Source organism: Schistocerca piceifrons, chromosome 1 (genome assembly GCF_021461385.2).
Source record: "Schistocerca piceifrons isolate TAMUIC-IGC-003096 chromosome 1, iqSchPice1.1, whole genome shotgun sequence".
In the NCBI taxonomy this organism is placed as follows: domain Eukaryota; kingdom Metazoa; phylum Arthropoda; class Insecta; order Orthoptera; family Acrididae; genus Schistocerca; species Schistocerca piceifrons.
In genome coordinates, this window is record NC_060138.1 from 415,551,649 (window position 1) to 415,574,009 (window position 22,361).

Here is a 22,361-nt window from a genome sequence, read left to right on the forward strand (position 1 = left end):
GGTTGCAGTCGGCGTTGGATGGGAACTTGCTACTCTGTTGCCAACTTTGGGACGCTTGTAGGGTGGTGTCAGTACATGATACCACACTTAAATGTGTACCTCGAGAGCTATGAGCGGTTGTCATCTTCAATACTGCAGGCTCTTTGCTTTCCATATTTAGGTAGGAGGTAGTAGTACGGACCAAAAACATGAACTCTGAAGTGTATATCTTAACAGCTATTATCACTTCGTCTTCGCCACTGTGAAACTCATCTGGTACTGAACAGTTGCTCATAGCTCTTAAGGTACGCATTTTAGAGCCCGTTTTTACTAGACAATTTTTTCTTATTTAGGTCCATACTACTTCCTCATAAAAAACCTAAAGCAGTAGCGTTGCAGTGGAATGGATTTCTTTCACAGTATCTAAGATAAAGAGTGCTCATAGTTCTTAAGAGATTCGTTTCAGATCCCATGTTTATTATATGTTTTTGTTTCGACTCATCATTCCTGTCATGTCCCTGAACGTTGATCATTCCTACTAGTACGCCCTGTATATATGTCACTTGTTTACAGCAGATGTTTCCCATTTATATTACTGTACGTTTATAGCTTTCCCAGTGTCCATTTAGAGATACCTGAAGTCCACAGCTTGCGTGGCATCTGTCATCCGTCTTCTGGGGAACAAACCTCGTTTCTTTGGTCATCTGTTATCACCCATTTGTTTTTAAATGTTCTTACCATAGAATTCTCTTCCTTTCAATAACTTCCACGATGTTCCCCTACATTTCCATCAACTGCCGATTTCATAATTTCTGATGTGGTGTAATCTTTACACTTGGTCTCTGCTAAGCCAGTTCCATGGACAGCAGTTCGTTTTTTTCTCTCTTTTTCATTTTCCAAAGTTCCTACCCCGGTTGAACAATCATTTCTAGAACTTAGCCTTCCGAGACGCGTCTCTCTCTAAACACAACCTGGAAGGCGGTGTACTGCGTGCTGCGCGGCGCCAGAAGTTGTACCTGGAGCTGCTGGTCCCGGTGCACTTCGCGTGTCAGTCACATATCACGTATTTGGTTGTCTCATAAGTCTGCTCGTTTTGCTCGCGCGCTCCATCTATAGCGAATGCAAACCTTGCATCCACCGTGCCCCCAGGGTAACAAAGTTGCCTAAACACCCCTACGACGTAGAAGTCGACAACCTGATGCAGCACTGCATATGGCAGTGTGTGTTTGTGCCTGGTGCTGCATGGAACAGCATGGACGTATGTTTACAAGCTGTGTAAAACAAGAAGGAACATTTCAGACATCGTATGCTGTTTTGCTATTTTAAGGGGAAAACCGCCTCAGAATGCCGGTAGAAGACTTGTGTTGTGTACGTGGACGATCCACTAGCAGCTCAAGCATGTCAAAGGTGATTTTGACGATTTCAGGCTAGGAATTTCTCCCTAACAGACAAACCTCGATCTGACCAAGGGTTATTGACATGAAACGGCTTAATGACATGATAGTCAACAATCCACGAATGGTTCAAATGGCTCTGAGCACTATGGGACTTAACATCTGAGGTCATCAGCCCCATAGAACCTAGAACTACTTAAACCTAACTAACCTAAGGACATCACAGACATCCATGCCCGAGACAGGATTCGAACCTGTGACCGTAGCGGTCGCGCGGTTCCAGACTGAAGCGCCTAGAATCCACGAATGATGACATGGGTGTTGGCACTGGAGCTCAACTCGCTAGTGCTACTGTAGCCACGAACCTGAAGAAGCTGGGGTACATAAATATTCGCGATGTATGGGTTTCTCATAAACTGACTGAAGCGGATGAGATTCAGCGCCTGTCCATCTGCGAGTCCTTATTGAGACGCTATCGAAATGCCCCTTTCCTGGATCGGCTGATAACTGGAAATGAGAAGTGGATAGTGTACGAAAACACGCGAAGAGTAAATCGTGGCGCAAGACAGGGCAGCCACTACTGTCCGTATGTAAACCAGGTCTGCACCCGAGACCGGTAGTTCTAAGCAGATGGTGTTTAATTGGGAAGGCCTTCTGCATTACGAACTTCATCCGAATGGTACTATCACTTTCGAAAGATACTGTTCGCAGTTGGATCGTCGCAAGGAAGACATTGATGAGAAACGACTGGACTTGGGACAGGATGTCGTCTTTCACAACGACAACGCCAGACCACATACTTGTATTCTCTGAATGTCCGTCTTTTCAAAGATGGTATGGGGCCTCGGCTGTTCGATAAAGGATGTTACATCAAACACCCTTCCACTGTGTAGTTTCCAAACTTATTTTATTTGACTACCAGTTTCGGCGATTTACTACGCCATCTTCGGGCCCTTGGCCGACGTATAGGACAGACAGCTGAAAGGTGTTTGATTTGACGCCCCACACACCTCTATGGTGATCCGTCGAGAGATGCATTCCATTGAGTGCGATGTGTTACCCCAACCGCCCTATTCGCCAGATATTGCCCACTCAGACTTTCATCTATTCTGCTCCCTGCAAAATTTCGTGAATGGCAAACGTCTCATCTTCTTGGAGGGCTGCAGACTGAACATCGAAAACTCCATACACCTGAAAAACTCCGAATTTTGGAAGGGCAGCATTTATAAGCTTCCAGAGAAATGACAATACATTGTCGAAAATAATGGTATATACTGCAGGAAATAAACAGTTTATTTACGAACTGATTCACCTTATTTGGTTATACTGCGCACGACTTTGAGTGTGAAGTGTGCAAGCAGACAGGCCGGCAACCACCCTGTCGTAACTGTGCTGTGGGAAGGTGTGTTCCCAGGCGCTCTTTGTGATTGCACTGTAACGGAAAGCGAACGAAATTGTGAGACTACCCAATATTTTATAATAAATGTGTGACAGTCGGATGATGGCATTCACCGTATTCTCCTCGTGAGGCAGAGTGCTTCTTAAATCTAGCCTGCAAGTAAGTGGCTCTCCCTAAAAGCAACCTAGGAGGAGGTGTGCTCCGCTCGATTGCCGCAGCACCCGTGTTGCACGGCGCCCGAAGTTGTGCCTCAGCGCGCCTGTGTGTCACGTGTCAGTCACAGCCGGCGGCTGCGGGATGCGCCACGTTAATTGGAGTCAGCGGTCGTTGTCCGGGCTGCGGGTGAGAGGTGAGGCCTCATTATGCGCCGCTGGGACGGGACGCCGCTGCGAGGCGCGGGCGGAAGCGGGCCGCGGCGCGCTTTCATCTGCGGAGCGCATGCGCGTGCGCCGACGGCCACCTAACGGGCCGCGCCAAGTTTCACTCTCTCCACTGTGCGCCGGCGCCCATTGGTCCGTGCGCAGATCCCACCAACTACTGCAGGGACTGCCCTGCGCACAACGGGCCGCTGACTCCTCGGGACACAAGTTAGTCCTGTATGGTCTAGACTGGTACAGGTCTTCATTAACGTAACGAGACGCGTGGACAGAGATACGCCAAAGTGAGACTGTAAGAAGTGCCTTGTGACCATAGGGGGAGCGAGGGGGAGGGGGAATATCAATTATGAAGTGAGCATTCAGATACTCAGACCGATTTTTTTGTCGTCAGCATACAGTAGCGACAATAAGTATTTTCACAAACACATTTTGGCCGCCAGGGTGTGCATCGTACGCTTACCTGCCTAGCCAGCCTGTCATGACTCACTGTGCAGCGGCACGCGTTTCTTGTACATTGATCAGCCAGAACATTATGAGTACCGACCTACTATCGATATAAACCCGTCCAGGTAATAGCAGCGTCACCTGGCGAGGAATGACAGCTAGTAAGAAGACGCGTTTTGCCTGTAGTATCAGTGAGCGTGCTGTCCGTGTATAGAATGCGGAAGGCGTGCGATGTATCAATTTGGCCGAGGGCAGATTGTAGTGGACCGTAGGCTCGGCACAAGTATATTGCAAACTGCACAACTTGTCGGTTGTTCAAGGAGTGCTATGGTGAGTGTCTTCAGCACGCGACGAAACCACGTTAACCACGTCTAGACGTGCCAGCCAGGGTGGCCGAGCGGTTCTAGGCGCTACAATCTGGGACCACGCGACCGCTACGGTCGCAGGTTCGAATCCTGCCTCGGGCATGGATGTGTGTGATGTCCTTAGGTTAGTTAGGTTTAAGTAGTTCTAGGTTCTAGGGGACTGATGACCTCAGAAGTTAAGTCCCACAGTGCTCAGAAACATATGAACCATTTGAATGTCTAGACGTCGTGGGTTTGGGTGGCCACCCCTCATTACAGATGTTGGACGTCGTAGGTTGCACAGACTGGTAAAACACGACAGGTGGCGAACTGTGGCGGAACTGACAATAGACTTTAATGCTGCGCAGAGTATATGTGTGTCTGAACCAGAGTGCAACGGACCTCCGTAAAGATGATCCCCTGCAGCCGACAACACATGCACGCGTCAATGTTAACACCACAACATCGGCAACTACGATCGAAATTGGCACGTCATCATCAGCACTGGACGTTGGTGCAGAGGCATAGAGTTGCATGGTCTGATGGATCAAGATACCTTCTTCATAATGCCGATGGGACGGCGCGAACCTGTCGTCTCCCAAGGGAACAGATTCTTGACACTTGTACCGCGGAATGAGGCGAGCTGGTGGTGGCTTCGTTCCGCGAACGTAATCGTGATGCTCATGGGTCCAGTGCACGTCATGCAGACCACGTACACCCCTTCAAGACAATCATGTTTCCCAAAGGCAGTGGCATTCTTCAACAAGATAATGCGCCTTGTCACAACGTCAGAAGTGTGATGGAATGGTTCGAGGAACACAGTGGCGAGATCAAATTGATGTGCTGTCCCCCCACCCTCCAACTTACCAGATCTGAACCCGATTCAGCACATCTGAGATGTTACTGAACTTGGTGTCATAGCTCATTGCCCCCTCCCCGGATTTACGGCAATTAAGGGATTCGTGTGAGCAGATATGGTTCCAGCTCCCTCCAGCGAGCTACCAAGGCCTCATTGCTTCCATGCCACTACGCGTCGCAGTTGTTATCCGTGCCAGAGGTGGAAGTACCGGCTTTTAGGCAGGTGGTCGTAATGTTCTGACTGATCACTGTAAACACATGCCATCAGGATTCAGCCCTGTGGCGGTAAATAGAACACTGACAAAGTTGTTGTGGTCGGTACAAAAGTACGTATTTTGACACTTGTTTATTGTCGGAAAACAAATGCCTACGCCAGTATTACCTTGAATACCTTTGGTTTGCTTTAGCTCTTGTTTTGTTTTTAAGCAGTTCGCAACATGCCGAAGTTCAAAGACCTTCAAAGACCTCAGCAGACCTCAAATATGCGCTAATCGATGCTTTACAGCGAGGAAAGTCTCAGGCACACGTTGCTCCGGATTTTGGTTTGTCCTGTCAAACTGTGTTTGGAATAAGAATCAAATCACACTCCCAACGAAGAATCTCATGGCATCGGAAGTTCACTGAGGCTTTTTGCGGATGATGCTGTGGTATATCGAGAGGTTGTAACAATGGAAAATTGTACTGAAATGCAGGAGAATCTGCAGCGAATTGACGCATGGTGCAGGGAATGGAAATTGACTCTCAATGTAGACAAGTGTAATGTGCTGCGAATAGATAGAAAGAAAGATCCCTTATCATTTAGCTACAATATAGCAGGTCAGCAACTGGAAGCAATTAATTCCATAAATTATATGGGAGTACGCATTAGGAGTGATTTAAAATGGAATGATCATATAAAGTTGATCGTCGGTAAAGCAGATGTCAGACTGAGATTCATTGGAAGAATCCTAAGGAAACGCAATCCGAAAACAAACGAAGTAGGTTACAGTACGCTTGTTCACCCACTGCTTGAATACTGCTCAGCAGTTTGGGATCCGTACCAGATAGGGCTGATAGAAGAGATAGAGAAGATCCAACGGAGAGCAGCGCGCTTCGTTACAGGATCATTTAGTAATCGCGAAAGCATTACGGAGATGATAGATAAACTCCAGTGGAAGACTCTGCAGGAGAGACGCTCAGTAGCTCGGTACGGGCTTTTGTTGAAGTTTCGAGAACATACCTTCACTGAGGAGTCAAGCAGTATATTGCTCCCTCCTACGTATATCTCGCGAAGAGACCACGAGGATAAAATCAGAGAGATTAGAGCCCACACAGAGGCATACCGACAACCCTTCTTTCCACGAACAATACGAGACTGGAATAGAAGGGAGAACCGATAGAGGTACTCAAGGTACCCTCCGCCCCACACCGTCAGGTGGCTTGCGGAGTGTGGATGTAGATGTAGATGATGTCAAAGGGCGACCCAAATAAGACTGCTGTTGACTTAAACAGAGAGCTGCGTGAATTTCACATTTAGAAATATCGGACAGTATCGTAAAACGGATCCACAGAGAATCTAATCTTCATGGCTGGCGTCCAAGCAAATGCCAGTTAATGTCGCTAGTGGTAGGGTGTGCTCTGAAACGATGAAAGTAAGTTTAATTTGTTTTCTTCCGATGGGATTCGAGACCGGTCAATGCAAGAAATGGTGTTCAATACCAAGTACCCACTGTTAGGCATGGCGATGGGAACGTTGTGGGTGGAGATGTTTCTCCTGTTCCGGTGTCGGCCCTCTGGTGCCTACTGAAGGCATTATGAATCCTTTAAAATATTGTGAAATCTTGAAAACGCACGTTTTGCGCCACGTCAAAGATAAAATGGGACGCAAGTGGGAATTTCAGCATGACATGATCCTAAGCACGCCTCTGCTCATGTAAAAACTTTTTTGTGAAAGATGCGACTAAGGATGCTTAAGTGGCCTATCCAAAGCCCATATTTCAATCCGACTGAACACCTATGACAAACTAAGGCGACAAAAATTTTCCAGCCGCGTCTAGTTATTGCAATCTTTGGTTAAAGAATGGCAGAAAATAACCCTGCATCATTTGCCTGTTCTCGTTGACTCCATGTCATAACGCTGTGCGGCTGTAATTGAGGCGACAGGTTATGCAACCATGTATTAATGGATATGTACACTAGTCCAAGTTCCACAACTCTTTTAAGCTCTAACATGCCTTTTTTCAAACTAGAGTAATTTTGTAAAACTATCTGAATACTGCCAGTTATGGGAAAAAATGTACCTTTTTTTGTGTTACTAGCGCAAGTAGCGCTGTTAAACAAGTGACATGATAGTCATAAATATTTTCCTTTGAATGATTTGATTTTCTTATGAAAATCTGTTTGTCAAAACACTTGTCATCGCTACTATACACCGATTCCTACAATCACGTGACTAGTATGAAGCATAAGGATTTCTCGTCAGCGTCCTTCAGATTCTGAATGCAATTAGAAATACGTCGGTAGTACAGACGGTTCCGCATCGAAAGTATCGTACATTTTGCTCGCGCGTTTTGGGGCGTCTTAATAATTTGCAATCGATATCTAGAACGGTGTCGACAGGAAGAGTATTAGAATCAGATTTTAAAAGAGCTTTGGAAGACCTAAGCTCAAATGAGGCAGAAGGGATAGATAACGTTTCATCGGAATTTCTAAAGTCACTGGACGAAGTGGCAATAAAAAGATTATTCACGTTGCTGTGTAACATGCTTGATATTTGCAATATACCACAGGACTTTCGGAAAAATTTCATCCACAGAACTCCGACGACAGCAAGAGCCGACAAGTTCACAAATATCGTATAAACAGCTTAACAAATCATACATTCAAGTTGCTGACAAGAATAATATACAGAAGAATGGAAAAGGAAGTTGAGGATCGTTAGATGGCGGTCAGTTTGGCTTTAGGAAAGGTATAGGGCATCCGAGAGGCAGTTTTGATGTTGCTGCTGATAATGGAAGCAAGACTGAAGAAAAATCAAGACACGTTCATTGGATCAGTCGACCTGGAAAAAGACTTCGGCAAAGTAAAATGGTGCAAGATAATCTAAATTCTGAGAAAAATATGGGTAAGTGCAGGTAAACTAATGTTCAAAAATCGAAAACACAATGAAGAAAATCACAGAAAGGATCAATAGTGGGGTTAAAATTGAAGATGAAAGTACATCAGTGATAAGATTCGCTGATGATATTGCTGTCCTCAATAAAGTGAAGAAAAATTACGGGATGTGTTCAATGCAATGAACAGTCGTATGAGAATAGAATATGGATTGAGACTAAATAGAAGAAATAGGAAAATAATGAGGAATAGCAGTAATGAGAACGATGAGAAACTTAACATCAGGATTGGTGATCACGAAGTAGATGAAGTTAAGGATTCCTACAATCTAGACGGCAAAATAACCCATCACAGACGGAGCAAGAAGGACACAAAAAGCAGGCTACTACTGGGAAAAAGGACGTTCCTGGCCAAGAGAAGTCTGTTAGAATGAAGTATAGGTCTTAATTTGAGGAAGAAATTTCAGAGAACATACGTTTGAAGCACAGCAGTGTATGACAGTGAGACATGGACTGTGGGAAAACCGGAAGAGAAGAGAATCGAAACATTTGAGATGTGGTGCTACAGAAGAATGTTGAAAATTAGGTGGGCTCATAACGTAAGGAATAACGAGGTTCTCCCCAGAATCCGAGATAAACAGAACATATGGAAAACACGGGCAAGAAGAAAGGACAGGATGGTAGGGCATATGTTAAGACATAATGGAATAACTTCCATGATACTAGAGGGAGCTGTAGAGGGCAGAAACTATAGAGGAAGACAGAGGTTGGAATACATCCATCAATTCATTTAGGATGTGGGTTGCAAGTGCTAGTCTGAGATGAAGAGGCTCGCATAGGAGAAGAATGTGTGGCGGCCGCTTCAAACAGTGTGGACTGATCAAACAAAAATCTAGGACGGTGAAATGGCTTCCTAATACACCAAACTACAAGAGTCCCAAGAAACATCGAATTCTGAGTTACGACGTGCAGCAGATTAGCGATTTACCGCACTTCGAAAGTTATTATGCGTGAAATTCTTCCAGTTCCACATTCCGTGTTTTTATATGTATAATTTTCCATTCATATGGCTGGGGTGGTGGAATTTCAAGTTTCAGTTGAAAAAATCAACAATCTGCGCTTTCCGGATGATTCTGCTATCATTGCAGGAACTGAGGAAGAACTTATTGACCTATATTCCAGACTGAAGATTGTTTCTAAGTTTTGGAATAGAGATAAACAACAAGAAAATCAGATTGAAGACATGTAGGTTGGAGGAAGATCAACGCATATCATGAACAGAAGGAAGACCCAATGTTTTTATTAGAAAAGAACTTAGCACCACAAGAAGTTTTTCTTCGCGTTTCAACCAATGATACGTCCAGTTCCTTGGCCACATTCTGACAAGAGATGGTGATGATTTAGAAAAGACCATCTTACAAGGCAAAATAGAAGACAAAAGACCATGAGGAAGAGCAGCAACCAGATAGATGGATAAACAGCAGGATACTATGGGCCTTCCTCTCTGAAGATAGCTGGTGATGGACACGAATAGTACAAAATTCTTCTACATGATAAATGACTGAAGTAACGAGGTAACGATACTCAACCGTGAGTAAACCGACTAATGATGACGATTCCGCCATCATCCTTACGGAAACTAAGTAGAATCGCACATACACCTCCTCCACATCGTACACACTAATAACTCAGCTTCCTATTGTGACTGCTTTAATATAGTCACGATGTTTTCGAGATTTGCGTAACCAGCAGATGATGATTCTGCCATACAAAAATTTTGTTTAAACGTCAGCATTACTCGAAATGTATATACGTTCAACAGATTCACTAGCAACACGCTTCGACACCACAGAATTCTCTAAAAATAGGGCCACTCAGTCACACACATTAGCCCTACTATTTTATACATTTGTTATACTGTGTCTCGATATTAATCAACACGTTAAGCGCCTATACTAGTATAATAAGTATAAATTCACCTTAATCGTATTTGTGATGATTGGGACTAGAAGCAAGAAAGTAGGAATCAACATCCCCACAATTTGGTTGCTCAACGGAATGTAATCACCAATGAGTGACAACAGCTGAGCTAGAGACAGTGTTACAGGGTATTAGCGTGTTCGTATGAAGCCGATATTAGACGAAATAGGTTGCTAATAACGTTGTTAATCGACGATATTCAATAATCACTCATCGCACAGAGTGGTGTATGGGTCCATGTAGGAACTTACCACACAGCATAAAACACATTTCAAAAGAAGGATGCAACAGCTGATCTACACTACTGCACTAATACTCTCCAGCCAGTCCAATGCTGCACTTAGGAAACTGTGTAGGTCTACTTTTACATTTACAGACCTACAGCCTACATCAATTGGTATGTTACTGGCATTCTCGGACAGAGTATGTCACCGATGACGTCATCGACGTCATCAGTGACGTGATCAATGAGACATGGGAGTAGGGCAGGGCCATATTGTTAGTGCAGTTTGCCTACATCAGGGACAGGTATGCACTTAGGGGCAAACCTATTGTTCTCCTTTGATTGACAGGTATTTAACCTATTGTTCTCCATTGGTTGGCGGGTACTTAAACTATTAGTCCCCATATCCTCGCTGCTACTGGTACAGTTTCCGGCCTGAGTTATTGGAATAGCCCCTCTCAGTTTTATCAATTTGATTGACTACATAATGACATAGATCAATTAATTAACCTCTCACCTTCTGGTAAACCCCTTCCTCTCACACCTTCCCTCCTGGAAATTGGCGGGAAAAAGACTCAGTTGATCGGTCATTTGGAGGGAATTTGATTGCAGTGTATAAAATATTGTTTAAAAAAATTAGAAAATCTGTGGAACATTGTTTATTTAATCTATTTATGGGATTGGTGGAGAGGAAGGATCTCATAACAGGGAATTCAAGGGTATATTGTTTATTCATAAAAAAATCAGTTGGGGATTGGATTTCTCTTGCTCATTATTCTCTGCTGTTTGGAAACATATAGGTCTTGTAAGAAGTAATTACATGGGGCAAACATGTTGCATAACCTAATGTTCGGCACTGTACTCTGGGTGTCATAATCTAATGTTTGGCCTAATTAATTGATCTATGTAATTATGTAGTCAATCAAATTGATAAAACTGAGAGGGGCTATTCCAATAACTCAGACCGGAAACTGTACTAGCGGGGGGGGGGGGGGGGAAGGTTTCCTGAGGGGCTGAGGGGTGGGGTGGCTGGGGGAGGATGTGGGGAACAATAGTTTAAGTACCTGTCAACCAATGGAGAACAATAGGTTAAATACCTGTCAATCAGAGGACAATAATAGGTTTGCCCCTAAGTGCATACCTGTCCCTGATGTAGGCAAACTGCACTAACAATATGGCCCTGCACCCCTTTTGCCCCCTACTCCCATGTCTCATTGATCACGTCACTGATGACATCGATGACGTCATCGTTGACATACTCTGTCGGAGAATGCCAGTAACATATCAATTGATGTAGGCTGTAGGTCTGTAAATGTAAAAGTAGACCTACACAGTTTCCTAAGCGCAGTATTGGACTGGCTGGAGAGTGTTAGTGCAGTAGTGTAGATCAGCTGTTGCATCCTTCTTTTGAAATGTGTTTTATGCTGTGTGGTAAGTTCCTACATGGACCCATATACCACGCTTTGCAATGAATGATTATTGAATATTGTTGATGAACGACGTTATTAGCAACCTATTTCGTCTAATATCGGCTGCATACGAACACGCTCACACCCTGTAACACTGTCTCCAGCCCAGCTGTTGTCACTCATTGATGATTACATTCCGTTGAGCAACCAAATTGCGGGGATGTTGATTCGTACGTTCTTACTTCTATTCCCAATCATACCAGACATTTCTATGGGATTAAAATAGAGTGGTTTAGCGTCCCAGTCGAATTGCAATAAAGTACCTTAGTGTTCTTCAAACAAGGGATGTTTGCGTGCGGCCAACGCGGTTATTGTCATCTTGGAAGAGGGAAGTGTCCGCAGCACGATAATCATGAATATAAAGGGCAAACATTAATAAGACAAACTGTAGAGACGGATTCCTGACTAGAAGTAGAAGAAAAAAGTCTTGCGAACATATGTCCGAAAATGCATCGTTACCACGGTAGATGGCGCTGACAAATGACAGTTGCTCTGACCATATACAGTGTGTTCCTTGTTTGGTGCAGGCTGTGTGATTGACGTTGCGCACTGTATTCACGTAGATGTCGATTTAGATGTAGGTCCACAGGACTGACAATAAATTTCTGTTCTCTGATATAAGTAGTCTTTTTACCTTGCCATGTGTAATACGACCAGGCTATGTTACTTTCCTTTCTGGTTTTCTCTGTTGGTATTTATCCAGGTCATAGCAATCTATGAAAACAGGTCATAGCAATCTATGAAAAGGGTAGAAAATCGGATGCATATAATTACCGGCCAATTTCACTGACATCGATTTGTTGTAGAATCATGGAACATATTTTGTGTTCAGGCGTAATGACCTTTCTAGACTCTGAGAAGCTCATCTGCAGAAACCAGCACTGTTTTAGGAAACAGTGCTCATGCGAGACACAGCTGGCCCTCTTTGCGCATTATGTACAACGGGCTCTAGATATCGGCTCCCAGGTTGATGCCATCTTTCTCGACTTTCGAAAGGCGGTCGACTCAGTTCCGCAACGTCGCTTGCTCCAAAAAGTACGCGCTTACGGTCTGTCCGATGACATATGCGGTTGGACTGAAAGTTTTCTAACACACAAGGAACAGTATGTCGTCCTGAACAAGGTGACTTCAACAGAAACAAGTGTAACTTCAGGTGTGCCCAGGGCAGCGAAATAGGTCCGCTGCTTTTTACGATTTACATAAACGATCTGGTTGCTGGTACTGACAACGGCATTAGACTGTTTGCCGATGATGCTGTAGTCTACAGGAAAGTAGTACCACACGATAGTTGTGAACAAATCAATGAGGATTTGCAGAAAATAAATGTGTGGTATAATGACTGGCAGTTATCTCTCAATATTAGTAAGTGTAACCTAATGCGTATAACAAGGTGAAATTCTCCATTAATGTAGGAGTACAAAATAAATGCCCAGTCTTTGCAAGCGGTAACATCTTGCAAGTATCTGGGTGTGACTATTCGAAATGATCTCAAATAGAATGATCAGATTACACAAGTAGCGGGTAAGGCGAACTCTAAATTGCAGTTTATTGGTAGAATCCTGAAGCGATGCAGTCCATCAACAAAGGAAATAACTTACAATACGTTAGTTCGTCCAGTCTGAGTATTGTTCGTCTGTATTGGACCCTTACCAGTTGGGTCTGATTCAGGAGATTGAGAAGGTCCAAAGAAGAGCGGCAAGATTCGTGACTGGTACATTTAGCCATCGCGAGAACGTTACAAATCTCATATAAAGTTTGAAGTGGGACACACTTGCAGATAGCGCGCTAAAAGGAAAGGGGCTGCTCACTAAATTGCGAAATCCGATTTTCACCGAGGATGTAGAGCATATATTATTACCACCAACTTTCAAATCGAGCAATGATCACCATTCAAAGATAAGGGAAATTAGAACCCGTACTGAGGCGTTCAGACATTCGTTTTTCCCCCGCGCGATCCGCGAGTGGAACAGAGGGATGGGGGTTGTTGAGGGGGGGGGGGGGGGGGGAGATACGACTTTGGCGTGAATGGTGCCCTCCGCCACACACCGCTTGGTGGCTAGAAGAGTATATATGTAGATGTAGATATTGGCATTCACTCAGTGTGTAGCATACGTCGATGATAGCTCTGTTTAGGACTTAAACTTTCGTAGCAAGAGTGGACCGCGTAACAGTCTGATACCAATTTTACTGCATCTACAATGCTGCAAAGCAACGACCATTCTCTTTTCAGAGGTTGACTAACACAAAATTATTCATAAGGAGCTCCAGGGTTTGGGAAGACAACTATGAGAAAGCTACAGTAGACACAGAAAAATGACACATGCCACAGGAAAAAGCATCTGTCCAAATTTTTATCTGTATTACAGGACTTAGTGTAGTTATAGAGTAGACACCTTGGGGCCAAGCGTGTCAGAATATGCGGATAAATCATCGGCTCTGAACTATCACATCGAAGTAACTGGCGCCTGCAGATAGGCAACCATCATCTACATCTAATATACAGGGTAAGTCACCTAACGTTACCGCTGGATATATTTCGTAAATCACATCACATACTGACGAACCGATTCCACAAACCATACAAAAATGCACGGAAGTATGTTTTTTAACATAAACCTATATTTTTTTATTGGAACCACGTTAGTTTTGTTAGCACATCTGAACATATAAACAAATAAGTAATCAGTGTCGTTTGTTGCATTGTAAAATGTTAATTACATCCGGAGATATTGTAATCTAAAGTTGACGCTTGAAACCTCCGACGTTCAGTTGCGAGTTGTAACAAACACGGGCCACGGTCGGCGGGCAGCACCTGCAGGGACATGTTTACGATGACGACCGTGTTTATGAGTGTGGCTGTAGTGCACTGTTGTGGTTTGGCCTAGCTGTCACAGTGTCCGCATGTAGCGCTTGCTGCTATTGTTACTCTGCATTCGTCTCCGCACGCAGAGCAACTGTAGTACACCGTGTTACCAGACGTCTGTGATAGTGTAGTGTTGTAGGAACTGTGACCATGGTGTATTCGAACTCTGAAAAGGCGGAGATGATACTCATCTATGGCGAGTGTCGAGGAAACGCAGCTGAAGCCTGCAGGGTGTATGCAGAACGGTACCCGAACAGAGAGCATCCAACGTGCCGCACATTGCAAAACATCTACCGCCAACTGTATGCAACAGGTATGGTCGTAGCACGCAAACGGGTCCGTAACAGGCCCGTCACAGGAGAAGCGGGTGCAGTTAGTGTGTTAGCTGCTGTTGCCATGAACCCACACATGAGTACACGGGACATTGCGAGAGCCGGTGGACTGAGTCAAAGTAGTGTCATGCGCATACTGCATCGTCACCGCTTTCACCCGTTTCATATGTCACTACATCAGCAATTACATGGTGATGACTTTAATCATCGAGTGCAATTCTGTCAATGAGCATTAACAGAGAATGCGTTGCAGTTCTACCTGTTTACCGATGAAGCGGGTTTCACAAACCACGGGGCAGTGAATCTACGGAACATGCATTACTGGTCCGTGGACAATCCTCGCTGGCTCAGACAGGTAGAGCGACAGCGACCGTGGACTGTAAATGTATGGTGCGGAATCATTGGCGACCACCTCATTGGTCGTCACTTCATTGCAGGGGCCCAAACAGCTGCAACATACATCGCGTTTCTACAGAATGATCTGCCAACGTTGCTCGAAAATGTCCCACTGGAAACGCGTCGACGTATGTGGTTCAAATGGTTCAAATGGCTCTGAGCACTATGGGACTCAACTGCTGAGGTCATTAGTCCCCTAGAACTTAGAACTAGTTAAACCTAACTAACCTAAGGACATCACAAACATCCATGCCCGAGGCAGGATTCGAACCTGCGACCGTAGCGGTCTTGTGGTTCCAGACTGCAGCGCCTTTAACCGCACGGCCACTTCGGCCGGCGACGTATGTGGTATCAGCATGATGGTGCACCTGCACATTCCGCAATTAACACTAGGCTGACCCTTGACAGGATGTTCGACGGGCGTTCATAGGACGTGGAGAACGCATAAATTGGCCAGCCCGTTCTCCTGATCTTATACCTCTGGACTTCTTTCTGTGGGGTACGTTAAAGGAGAATGTGTACCGTGATGTGCCTACATCCCCAGAGGATATGAAACAACGTATTGTGGCAGCCTGCGGCGACATTACACCAGATGTACTGCGGCGTGTACGACATTCATTACGCCAGAGATTGCAATTGTGTGCAGCAAACGATCGCCACCACATTAAACATCTATTGGCCTGACATCTCGGGACACACTCTATTCCACTCCGAAATTGAAAACGGAAACCACGTGTGTACGTGTACCTCACCTCTCATGGTAATGTACATGTGCGTCAGTGAAAAAGACCAATAAAACGGTGTTAGCATGTGGACGTAATGTACTGTTCCAGTCTCTTCTGTACCTAAGGTCCATCACCGTTCCCTTTTGATCCCTACGTAATTCGGTGCTCTCCGATACACACGATCGAACAGCGGAGGAGTGGTACTCAAGCGTCAACTTTAGGTTACAATATCTCCGGATGTAATTAACATTTTACAATGCAACAAACGGCACTGATTACGTATGTGTTTATATGTTCAGTTGTGCTAACAAAACTAACGGGGTTCCATTTAAAAAAACGTAGGTTTGTGTTAAAAAACATACTTTCGTGCATTTTTTTTTACGGTTTGTATTAACCAATTACACTAGCCCCTCTCCTCACGTTCGGTCTGTGGAATCTATTCGTCAGTATTTGATGTGGTTGACGAAATATATCCAGCGGTAATGTTAGGTGACTCACCCTGTATACTCCGCGATCCAACTTACGGCGCGTGGGGATGACACGCCGTTTCACTACTAGTCATTTCCTTTCCTGTTCTACTCGTAAATTGAATGAGGAAACACGACTGTCGATATGTCTCCGTACGAGCCCTCTTTTCTCGTATCTTATCTTCGTGGGCTTTACGTGCAATGAACGGTCGAGGCCTAGAATCGTTCCGTAGTCAGCTTCAAATGTCGGTTCTCTAAATTTTCTCAACAGCGTTCCTTGAAAAGAATGTCGCCTACCCTCGAGAGATTCCCATTTGAGCTGCCGAAGCATTTCCGTTACATTTGCATGTTGTTCAAACCTATCAGTGATAAATCTAGCAGCCCGCATACGAACTGCTTCGATTTCTTCCTTCAATCCGACCTGGTACGGATCCCAAACACTCGAGCAGTACTCAAGAATATGTCTCACTAGCATCCTATAAGCAGTCTCCTTTACAAATGAACCATACTTCCCAAGCACTTAAAACTCCCGGGCTGATAGGCCGTGGTCGATGTATAAAACTCTCCTCTGGCGTCTCGTCTCCGACTGAGAAAGATATCATCAAAGGCAAAGCAGCGAACTGCAGTTTTTACCTCTTAGGAGTCTCCCACAGTCGGAGATGAAACGTCAGCGGAGAGTTTTATACATCGAGCACGACCTATCAGCCCGGACGTTTTAATTGAAGACGATACCGGCCGTGAAAAATCCTACATGGTATGATCACACTTCCCTAGATTTCTCCCAGTGAACCGAAGTCGATCATTCGCCTTCCCTACCACAATACTCACATTTCATATCGCTTTGCAACATAACGCCCAGATATTTAAACGACGCGTGACTGTGTCAGTCAGGATACTTCCGTTGGGCTACAGAACATTTTCCAAAGTAGGCTGCTGTCGTTGCGCCAGTAGCAGCAGTTTCAGTGACTAGGACACAGGTATTGACATTTTCCGAGTAAACGAGGCCCTTATTGGGCACCTGTAATGTGAGCACGTGTAGAGACGCTCCGTCCATTGATATACAGAGGGGTCAAAAAAAATGTAACCACTGTTTAAAAGTCCATAACTTGTAAACTAATTGATGGTGTTGTCTCATTCGTGGTGAAAGTGTAGCCTAAAGTCCAACTTAAACATATCACTGTAGATGTTCAAAATCCACACACAGACGATGCCGCCGAACTGCAGCACGAACTACTGACTGGAATGTGTTCAGTTGGATACTTATACATGAATGTACGATGGATTCTCGAAGTTCATCCAATGTGCGTGGCTTTTGTCGATAAACGACGTCCCTTAGTGTTCCCCGCAGGTAAAAGTCCAGAGGGGTTGGGTCTGGGGAACGTGGTGGATACTCCACAGTACCTCTACGGCCTATCCATCTTCCTGGTATATTTTCATCGAGATACGCCCTAACACGACTTTGGTAGTGGGCTGGGGCACTATCTTGTTGAAAGTAAACTCTTCCGTCTCCATACAAGTCTCGGATGGCAGATAAAATGGATGTCTGAAGCTTCTGAAGGTACACCTCACCGGTAACTGTGCCATCAAAGAAGAATGGCCCAATCAAGCCTCTACGGCCTATCCATCTTCCTGGTAGATTTTCGTCGGGATACGCCCTAACACGATTTTGGTAGTGGGCTGGGGCACTATCTTGTTGAAAGTAAACTCTTCCGTCTCCATACAAGTCTCGGATGGCAGATAAAATGGATGTCTGAAGCTTCTGAAGGTACACCTCACCGGTAACTGTGCCATCAAAGAAGAATGGCCCAATCAAGCCCCTACGGCCTATCCATCTTCCTGGTAGATTTTCGTCGGGATACGCCCTAACACGATTTTGGTAGTGAGCTGGGACACCATCTTGTTGAAAGTAAACTCTTCCGTCTCCATACAAGTCTCGGATGGCAGGTAAAATGGATGTCTGAATCTGCTGAAGGTGCACCTCACCGGTAACTGTGCCTTCAAAGAAGAATGGCTCAATCAAGCCCCGGTAAGACAACCCACACGGCACATTTACTCCTGGCAAATTCACTGCTTTGTCTGCATGGTCGTTCGGATTTCCTGCGGCCCAGTAGATGTAATTGTGGCGATTTACTGTATCATTGAACTGTGCCTCATCAGACCACACAATCATCTCTGCAAACTCTTCATCGTTGCGCACCATGTTAGTAAAACACTCGCAGTACTCCATTCTACGGTCTGGGTCGTCCTCGTTTATTACGTGTACCAATCGTGGGATGTAGCACTTCCACTTTGCTGTCTTCAAAATTCGCCGAACACTTGAGCGATTCACTCCAGTTTCACGGGAACACTGTCTCACAGATTCCTCTGGTGAGCGAGTGAATTGTTGTAACACACGGCGCGAGTTAGCAGGTCGTCCAATTCATTGTTTGTGTACATCTTTAACACAACCTTCGGCTTCAAATTTGTCTCGAATGCGACGAATCGTTAATCGTGTCGGTGGCTCTGTTTGATACTCGTTTCGCCATTGCTGTTGAACCTCATTAATGTTTTCGTACTTAAAATACCATTTCAAAACTGACTTCCTTCAATCGAATGTAAGCCTTGCGCCAGCCATGTTTACTCGAGTAACTAGGTGCAACTAAGAACAAAACACTGACTATGTGGCGACTGTCATCTGACAAAACAAAACAACGCAATACAACGCTTGTGTGGCGATTGCCGGAACTACAAACTATTACACTACCAAAGATGAAACAACTCTGCCAATTAGTTTGCCAGTTATGGACTTTTAAACAGTGGATACATTTTTTTGGATCCCTCTGTATGTTATTTTTCTGTATGTCTTGTAGGTTTCGCACAGTCGCCCTCTGAAACCCCGGAAGTACTTGTCCGGTGTGCTTACCCGTCATAGGTGTCTCACCTGCCCTCTTAAAAGTTTCTTTAACTTTTTTTTTAAAATCTTTATTTCAATAACATCTATAATACTTATACAAATTAACCCACCACCTTAGTGATTAGTGGGTCCTAATGTTAATACAATATTATATGTTATCAGCAGCTATTATTGTTATTACAATGTTACAATATTTATTTATGAGCTACAAAAAATGATTCAAATGGCTCTGAGCGCTATGCGACTTAACTTCTGAGGTCATCAGTCGCCTAGAACTTAGAACTAATTAAACCTAACTAAGCTAAGGACATCACACACATCCATGCCCGAGGCAGGATGCGAATCTGCGACCGTAGCGGTCGCTCGGTTCCAGACTGTAGCGCCTAGAACCGCACGGCCACTCCGGCCGGCTATGAGCTACAGACAGTGTGACACAGTACATGTTAATAGGCAGATTACAATTGTTAATCTATACGATACTACCTAGCTGTTAATTTTCCTACCTACTTGTTAATTCCTAACTGCCTGCAGCGTGACAGGTGTGTCAGCCTAGATATAAACCTACTTCAAGGCCCTGCTCATCGAGCTAATCCCGACGAGCGTCTCCTTGACACCGGGCAGGCCAAAATTGCTTGTCGCTGCAGGTTCCTAATTTAGTATCTACTTCTAATGCTACTAACTACTGTACTAACCTACGTCAAATCCGGTGCTATCTTAGTTAAGAATAGGTGTATCCCGGTCCCCCTAGTCCTGCACGTGGCGGACTCCAACTGAAAGTCGACATGTCAACGCCCAGGTGGTACAGGATTAGGGTACTAGGACACGTTCAGTGGTTGTTTCTAGTCGCGAAAGTCCCTCAAGTACGCAGTCAGAACTTTTCGTGATACCTCATTTGCCAAGTTGTTCAGAGTTTTGAAAGTCTCCTCGTGTCTTAATAGGTCGTATGTGTTGTTGTTTGGAAGTTGTCGTCTTAATGTAGCTGCTACATCATCGAAAAGAGGGCACTCGTAAACCACATGGTCGGGAGTGCCCTCCAAAGCGCCACAGTCACACTCAGGTGTAGCCCTTTTCCCAAACCGACATAGATATGTCGGGTAGGGCCCATGACCAGTGAGAAAATGTATTAGATCCCGTGTTGGTTCGAAATACCTCATGCTTAACCTTTCTTTAACATTTGGCTGGAATCCGAAGGTTCTTCTGCCACATTCATCCATTTCCCAAGATTCCTGCCATAAGTCCTCACCCCTTCTTCGTATTTCTCCCTTGTCCCTAGCCAAAGCTCCCAGTATATTCTCTATTTTCATGTCGTTCCCTTTCTTGACCCAGTAACCATGCTGCTTGTTCCCGTATTTTGATATCTAGAGGTCAGAGCCACATTTGTTCTTTACAGAGTCCGGTTGCTGAGCGGTAGTGCGCGTTGGTGCCCCAACTACGGCTGACCCAAAGAAGCAGCGATGTGCGATGGCGGCTGAGCGCGCGGCGTGCTGGCTGGCGCTGTGGCTGTGCCTGGCGGTGGGGTCAGGTCCGGCGGTGGCGGTCGTGACGCAGGAGCCGGGGGTGCTGCTGCGCCAGGGCGTCGTCTCCGGGGTGAGTGCACAGTGGACCGCAGCCGCTCCTCCTGGGCCTCCAGCGCGACGGCCAACTTGCTCTCTGAATGGCTGGAAAACCAGAGCCCTTACTTGGCATGTCGTTGCTACTCTGTGAACGAAGAGCTAAGAGAGAAGACATGGAGACGCACTTTGCATACCTTTCACTGCTAGTGCAGTCACCGGCCGTCAGTCAGAGGTTGTTGCACAACGACGCGGAAAGTAGGCGGTGGTCACATTAATGTATCTGGACCATGTTTGTACACTACTGGCCATTAAAATTGCTACACCACGAAAATGACGTGCTACACACGCGAAATTTAACCAACAGGAAGAAGATGCTGTGATATGCAAATGATTACCTTTTCAGAGCAATCACACAAGGCTGGCGCCGGTGGCGACGCCTACAACGTGCTGACATGAGGAACGTTTCCAACCGATTTCTCATACACAAACAGCAGTTGACCGGCGCTGCCTGGTGAAACGTTGTTGTGATGCCTCGTGTAAGGAAGAGAAATGTGTAGCATCACGTTTCCGACTTTGATAAAGGTCGGATTGTAGCCTATCGCGATTGCGGTTTATCGTATCGCGACATTGCTGCTAGCGTTGGTCGAGATCCAATGACTGTTAGCAGATTATGGAATCGGTGGGTTCAGGAGGGTAATACTAAACGCCGTACTGGATCCCAACGGCCTCGTATCACTAGCAGTCGAGATAACAGGCATCTTATCCGCATGGCTGTAACGGATCGTGCAGTCACGTCTCGATCCCTGAGTCAACAGACGGGGACGTTTGAAAGACAAAAACCATCTGCACGAACAGTTCGACGACGTTTGCAGCAGCAGGAACTATCAGCTCGGAGACCATGGCTGCGGTTACCCTTGACGCTGCATCACAGACAGGAGCGCCTGCGATGGTGTACTCAACGTCGAACCTGGGTTTGTTCACGAATGGTAAAACGTCATTTTTTCGGATGAACCCAGGTTCTGTTTACAGCATCATGATGGTGGCATCCGTGTTTGGCGACATCGCGGTGAACGCACATTGGAAGCGTGTATTCGTTATCGCCATACTGGCGTATTACCCTGCGTGATGGTACGGGGTGCTATTGGTTACACGTCTCGGTCACCTCTTGTTCGCATTGACGGCACTTTGAACAGGATCTATGCACCCAAACTGCGTGAAAATGTAATCACATGTCAGTGCTAGTATAATATATTTCTCCAATGAATACCCCTTTGTCATTTGCATTTCTTCTTGGTGTAGCAATTTTAATGACCAGTAGTGTATAAGCATACTATTCACTTTGAAGCCCTACTGGATCACGCAATGTGCAACAATCGTAATATTCGGGGTTTTGTTTCAACTGTTCTTGGTGCCCATATTACTTTGATCCTCTCAGAATGGCTCTTTTTCTGCGTGTGTCCAATCTGTTCAGGTCTCTGGTTTTTGTGACAGACCAACTTTTCAGTCATGAGTTTTCTGAGGAAAAATTTTTCTTTCTTGTATGCAGGAGTTATTCCTGCCTCGTTCAGGTCTT

At 45.2% G+C, this 22,361-nt stretch overlaps 1 protein-coding gene across 1 annotated transcript in view; it reads left to right on the plus strand.

The window, feature by feature from the left end:
- LOC124796497 (carboxylesterase 4A-like) overlaps positions 1-22,361 on the plus strand; it is a 344,155-nt gene that overhangs the window by 113,784 nt on the left and 208,010 nt on the right. Inside the window, exon 2 of the mRNA XM_047260703.1 lies at positions 20,626-20,822. Within this exon, the coding sequence (XP_047116659.1) occupies positions 20,697-20,822 (126 nt within the window). The 5' untranslated portion in view covers positions 20,626-20,696. The remainder of the gene's footprint in view (positions 1-20,625; positions 20,823-22,361) is intronic.